The sequence below is a fragment of the Pan troglodytes genome, chromosome 20, assembly GCF_028858775.2.
Source record: "Pan troglodytes isolate AG18354 chromosome 20, NHGRI_mPanTro3-v2.0_pri, whole genome shotgun sequence".
Classification (NCBI taxonomy): domain Eukaryota; kingdom Metazoa; phylum Chordata; class Mammalia; order Primates; family Hominidae; genus Pan; species Pan troglodytes.
The window spans coordinates 50,304,443-50,310,442 of NC_072418.2; the positions used below are offsets into that span (position 1 = coordinate 50,304,443).

Consider the following 6,000-nt stretch of genomic DNA (forward strand, 5'->3'; position numbering starts at 1 on the left):
CTGCGTGCTGGGAGTCACATTCAGATTTGGCTGACCTTCTTGTCTGAGCCAGGCCACCAAAGCCATGCCATAAGCATACTCTTTCTATCGATGTGTACTTTGACCGGGTGGGACAGGCGGGCTTCTGATGGGCCTAGGTGGGCCAGGGTGGGCCTGAGCGGTCCTCCTCAACCTTTCAGACGACAAGGACAAGATGAGCAGCAAACACCAGCTCCTCAGCTTCGTGTCCCTGCTGGAGACCAACAAGCCGTACCTGGTGAACTGCGTCCGCATCCCTGCCCTCCAGGTGGGCCTCTGCCCCACCCCGCCCCCATGCCCAGATATGAGAGCTGCGTTGCCCAGGGTGGTGGGTGGGGGCACCGCGTGGGCTTGGAGGGGCCACCTGGCACCTGGGCTGGCCGCAGGCGTCAGCCTTGGGCCGTTTCTGTGGCTGCTTTTTCTCTCATTCATGGACTTGCTCAACAGTTAACCTGCCGAGTGCCTGCTGGGTGCCAGGTGCTGTGCCAGGTGCCAAGGGCGCAGCAGGGAACCAGGCATGAAGCCCAGCCCCTGCCCTCTCGGGCTCCAGTGGCAGGGGACAGTGACAGCAGTAGCACAGTGATGCCCTGAGCGATGTGTGGGAGGGTGGTGCTGGGCAATGGAGAGTAGGGTGGGGGTGAGGGTGGACACAGGGTGTGGTACAAGATAAGGCCACCTGGTGTCCCCAGGCAGAGACCCAAAGAGGAGAGCGTGTGGATCTCGGGGCAGAGTGTTCCAGGCAGTGGGGTGGCCTGCACAGAGGCTCCGAGGCAGACATGTGCCTGGCGTGCAGTCAGCAAGGGAGAGCGTGTGGAGATGAGGCCAGAGAGGCGAGGGAGACAGGACCCTGGGGACTTCTCAGCAGAGCTGGGACAGGGTCCCAGCCAGGAGGGCTGGCAGCTGCCAGGAGGGAGAGGAGGGTGCTGCCCCGGTGGAGGCTGAGGCCGAACTCAGATCATGGATGCCCTTGCATGGGCACCGGCAGCAGAGCCATGGGCCCCACGGCAGCCACTGCCCTGCCCCTAGTGCTCCTCGAGCGTCTTTGTGATCCTAAGCCTGGCCTCGGAGTCCTCACGCAGCCCTGTGGGTCTCCCTTTATAGAGGGGACTGAAGCTCAGGCAGGGGCGGGGATACGTCACCTAAGTCACATAGCGAACAGGTGGCCAAGCCAGAGCTCCTGGGTCACACTGCCCTCTCCTGCCTCCCGGCTCACTACCAGCACTCCCCGGCTTGGGTCCCAGGGAACGTGGAGGGGAGAGAGGAACCTGCAGGCTCCTAGAGCCTCAGGGTTTTGTTGACACTGCGATTGCCACCAACACCACAAAAGCCAGCTCAGCTCAGTCACTTCTGTGCGTGTCCACACCTCCCTTGAGCCCGTCTGGTGGGCCAGGCACTGTTAGTGTTCTGGGGCCGGGGGTGCAGCTGTGGTCAATGTCAACCAAACTCCCCACCCTCATGGGGCTCAGATAGGATGGTAGAGGCGGACAGCAAACCAAAAGGGTGATGCCAGGTGCTCATGTGAGCATGGGAAAGCAGGCAGCATGCAGGCCGAGGGATAGAGGATTGGCGACCAGCCGGGCCGCAGGAAGCGGAACAGACCTGCTACCTGAGGCGCTCTCTCCCTGCACTGGACTGCTTGTTGAGAGAATCTGGCCAGCTCACACCTGGAATCCCAGCACCTTGGGAGGCTGAGGTGGGAGGATTGTTTGAGCCCAGGAGTTCAAAGGCAGCCTAGGCAACATAGGGAGACTCTATCTCTACAAAAAATTTTAAAAAGTTAGCTGGGCGTGGTGTTGTGTGCCTGTAATCCCAGCTACTCGGGAGGCTGAGGCAGGAGGATCGCTTGAGCCTGGGAGATTGAGGCTGCAGTGAGCTGTGATTGTTGACACTGCACTCCAGCCTGGGTGACAGAGTGAGACACTGTCTCAAAAAATAATAAGCCAGGCATGGTGGCTCACGCCTATAATCCCGGCACTTTGGGAGGCCGAGGTGTGTGGATCAGTTGAGGCCAGGAGTTTGGGACCAGCCTAGCCAATGTGGTGAAACCCCATCTCTACTAAAAATACAAAAATTAGCCGGGCGGGTGGCACGTGCCTGTAATCCCAGCTACTCGGGAGGCTGAGGCAGGAAAATCGCTTGAACCTGGGAGGTGGAGGTTGCAGTGAGCCAAGATTGTGCCATTGCATTCCAGCCTGGGCAACAGAGTGAGACTCATCTCAAATAAATAAATAAATTAAATAAATAAATTAATAATAATAATAAAAAGAAGATGGAGAAACTTCACATTCACATAAGCAGGCAGAACAGTATATGGAGCCCTCCTGTACCATCCCCGGTCCCCAAACCATCCACGCATGGCCAGTCCTGCCCTTTCCTCTGCCCTGGCCCCAGCCCTGAGGATTTTCCCCAATATCTTATGAGCCACAGCACTGGTAATTACAGCACTGACTTCCGTCCTCACAGAGGAGCGTGTGCTCAGGGTCTGGGCTCTCCCTGCACGTCGTGTGTGTCTGAGTGCCTGCTGTCCCTCTGCCACCCTGCCTGAGAATGCAGCTGTCTCTCTCCCAGCACGCTCCCATCTGCCGCCCCGCCACCCCAGCCCCCTTCCCTGACTCAGCGGCTGCCTTGTTCATGCCGTATCCCCAGCACCCGCAGGGGTGCCTGGTACAGCAGGTAGATGGCGGGTAGGTGGATGCCTCGCATAGACAGGGCTGGTGGGTGGGCAGGAGCCCAGCCGGGCAGGGCCTGTCTCCAACAGCGCCCTGCCCCTCACACCTACTCCCTGTCTTCTGCCCCCTTTCTTTCAGTCCCTCCTGCTTTTTAGCCGGTCTTTGGACACCAATGGTGACTGCTCCCGCCTGGTGGCCGATGGCTGGCTGGAGCTGCAGCTAGCAGACAGTGAAAGTGCCATCCGACTCCTGGCGGCTTCCCTGCGGCTCCGTGCCCGCTGGGAAAGTGCCCTGGACCGGCAGCTGGCGCACCAGGCCCAGCAGCAGCTGGAGGAGGAGGAGCAGGATACGCCAGTCAGCCCCAAGGAGGTGGCCACCCTGAGCAAGGAACTCCTGCAATTCACGGCATCCAAGGTACCCTCCACCAGGGTGCCCGTGCCTGCCTATGGCCAGAAGGGGTGTCCGTCACTGGGCTTGAGCCTCGGGAAGGCCTGGCTTCCCATTCACTCCACATGGGCACATTTGGGGGTTTTCAGGCCGCAGAGGTTCAGTCACTTACACAAGGTCACTCCACTGGTCTGGGTGGAGCCAGGATTTGATCCCAGGAGCCTGGTTCCAGAGGCCACACTACCCACTGCTGCCTTGTTTACTAAGCACCTTCTGCAAGCGTGGCTGATCCCCTCTTGCTAACAGTCAAGGACAGGCAGGGTGTGAGAGGGAAGCTGTAGACGTCTGCTTGTGGATGGGAAGAACTGAACTGAGCAGACTTGAAACCAGCCCCTGACTCTTAGGTGGGGAGTGGAAATTGCTCCTGGTTCTACTTCATGTGGGTGGGGTGGGGAGAAGGGTACAATCCAGGCTGACTTCCTGGAGTAGAAGGGCTTGAGGACAAAGGAGCAGGAACCCAGTGAGCCATGGAGAGGGGACCAAGCCTGACATGCTAGGAGGAGGAGGGGGGAGGTGGCCAGACTTGAAGGTTAGACTCAAGGTCTGAATGGGGTCCCACCAGTGACAGGGGCAGAAGAGGGGCCTGGGGAGGGCAATTTAGATGGGGGTGGGTTATCAGGTATATTCTAGACAGACCCCTGGTCATGTGTGTCTGCAGCCAAATTGTGATTGGCTTAAGCACTTGGCTCCCGTAACTGCAAAGCCCGAGGGAGGGCTTCAGGCACAGCTGGATGCAGGTGCTTTGGCGGCATCTCCCTGAGTCTGTCTCTCCTTCCTTAGATTCCTTACAGCCTGCGGCGGCTCACAGGGCTAGAAGCCCAGAACATGTATGTGGGACCCCAGACCATCCCAGCCACCCCCCATCTTCCTGGCCTCTTTGGCAGCTCCACCCTGTCCCCCCACCCCACAAAGGGGGGCTACGCAGTCACTGATTTCCTCACCTACAACTGCCTCACGGTAAGCATGAACCCTCCTTCCCTGAAGGTGGGATTTCAGGAAGACCCCACCCCTGACCCCACCACCCCGTTTCACCTTAGTCCAGGGACATAGTTCCCAAGTGGGGCCCGTGGCCCTGAGGGCTTCTGGGAAGGTCCCGGAGGGGCACTTGGGTGGTGGGTGGCACTTGGCGGGGGCCCAGCCCTGACAGCTGGCCTGCCACAGAATGACACAGACCTGTACAGCGACTGTCTCCGAACCTTCTGGACCTGCCCCCACTGTGGCCTGCATGCGCCCCTCACACCCCTGGAGCGCATCGCCCATGAGAACACCTGCCCCCAGGCCCCACAGGATGGGCCCCCAGGTAAGCACAGGACTGTGGGGACCCGGCCACCTCTGCCCAGCCGTCTGCCCATCCCATGATGGTCTCCTGTGCGTGTGGGCACTTGCTAGAGCTTCGAGGACTGACGACCTCCACCCGCTGGCCCTGGCTGGTGCCACACACAGGCCTTGTCCTGAAGATCAGGAGCCCAAGGCAGGGAGAGCCTGGAGCGCCACCTCTTTCTGTCTGCCTGTCCCCTGTGGTGTCTCTGTGTTGCTGTCTTTGTCTCTCTGTTTCTGTCTCTCTGTGGCTATGTCTCTTGTTATTTTTCTCTGTCCTGCAGCTCTCTCTGCCTTGGTCACCTCCACCCTGTTGTCACCCAGGGATGCCACACACTGGGGTTCAGTGGGGGAGACAGCACTGGGGCCACATGCCCCCATCCCCGGCTGGCTGTGTCTGCCTCTCAGTCTCCATGTCTCTCCTTGTGTCTTTCTCTCTGTCTCTCTCACTGGCAGGGATGCAGAGTAAAGACAGACCTGTGTATTTTTATTAATCTGGGAGGGCTTCCTGGAGGAGGCAAAACTGAGTTCTCCAAAGGCCAGGAGAGAACCTGAGCCCCACGGGTGCCTGGCATTTGGGTGCGGGTAGACCTGTGCACTGGAACACGCCCCTCACAACCTCCTCCTTTTCCTCCCTTAGGGGCTGAGGAAGCTGCCCCCGAAACCCTCCAGAAGACATCTGTCCTGCAGAGGCCCTACCACTGCGAGGCCTGCGGGAAGGACTTCCTCTTTACACCCACAGAGGTGCTGCGCCACCGGAAGCAGCACGTGTGAGCTGGGCCAGGAGCCCTGCCCACCTCCCCGCAGCTGGCCTGCTCTCCAGCCCAGGACTAGGGGCAGGACTCTTGCCTGAACCCCCAGCCTGGGCTTAGCCCTGTGGTCCTGTCCCAGTGCAGAGGGCCTGGAGCACGGATTGTGAATAAAGCCTCACATGCTGACACACACTGTTAGGCCTGCACCTGCCCATCCAGAAAGCAGCAGCTGCCCCGTTAGTCCTCCCCAGGGTCTAGCTTTCCTTCTTCCTGCTGCAGGGTGCTGCCTGAGGGGTCCTGGGTAGGAGGGGCGTTAGAGCCAGCAGGGACCTCCCATGTCTCCAGATTCCAGGTGCAGGTTCTTAGCACCTCCGCAGCCGCTCTCTCTTGAGTCCATCCTCAGTCTCTCCTTCCCCTTGAAGTAGGGGGACCCTGAATTTGCCCATCCACCTGGGTCACTTTGAGAGTTGTGCAGGGGGGCTGGGAGCACTGGTGTTCACGTGGGACCACAGGCTGCACCATAAGACCCACTCACAATAAAAAAATAAAAGAACAGGCCGAGCCGGGCATGGTTGCTCACTCCTGTAATAAAAAAAGTAAAAGAACAGGCCGAGCCGGGCATGGTTGCTCACTCCCGTAATCCCAGCACTTTGGGAGGCTGAGGCGGGTGGATCGCCTGAGGTCAGGAGTTCGAGACCAGCCTGGCCAACATAGTGAAACCCTGTCTCTACTAGAAATACAAAAACTTAGCTGGGTGTGGTGGTGGGCATCTTTAATCCCAGCTACTGGGGAGGCTG

At 59.3% G+C, this 6,000-nt stretch overlaps 1 protein-coding gene across 1 annotated transcript in view; it reads left to right on the top strand.

Moving 5' to 3' along the window:
- DHX34 (DExH-box helicase 34) overlaps positions 1-5,753 on the top strand; it is a 33,719-nt gene extending 27,966 nt beyond the window's left edge. Inside the window, exons 13-17 of the mRNA XM_016936332.4 lie at positions 180-286; positions 2,826-3,101; positions 3,915-4,091; positions 4,296-4,434; positions 5,092-5,753. Coding sequence (XP_016791821.2) covers positions 180-286; positions 2,826-3,101; positions 3,915-4,091; positions 4,296-4,434; positions 5,092-5,225 — 833 coding nt within the window. The 3' untranslated portion in view covers positions 5,226-5,753. The remainder of the gene's footprint in view (positions 1-179; positions 287-2,825; positions 3,102-3,914; positions 4,092-4,295; positions 4,435-5,091) is intronic.
- The last annotated feature ends 247 nt before the right edge of the window (positions 5,754-6,000 follow it).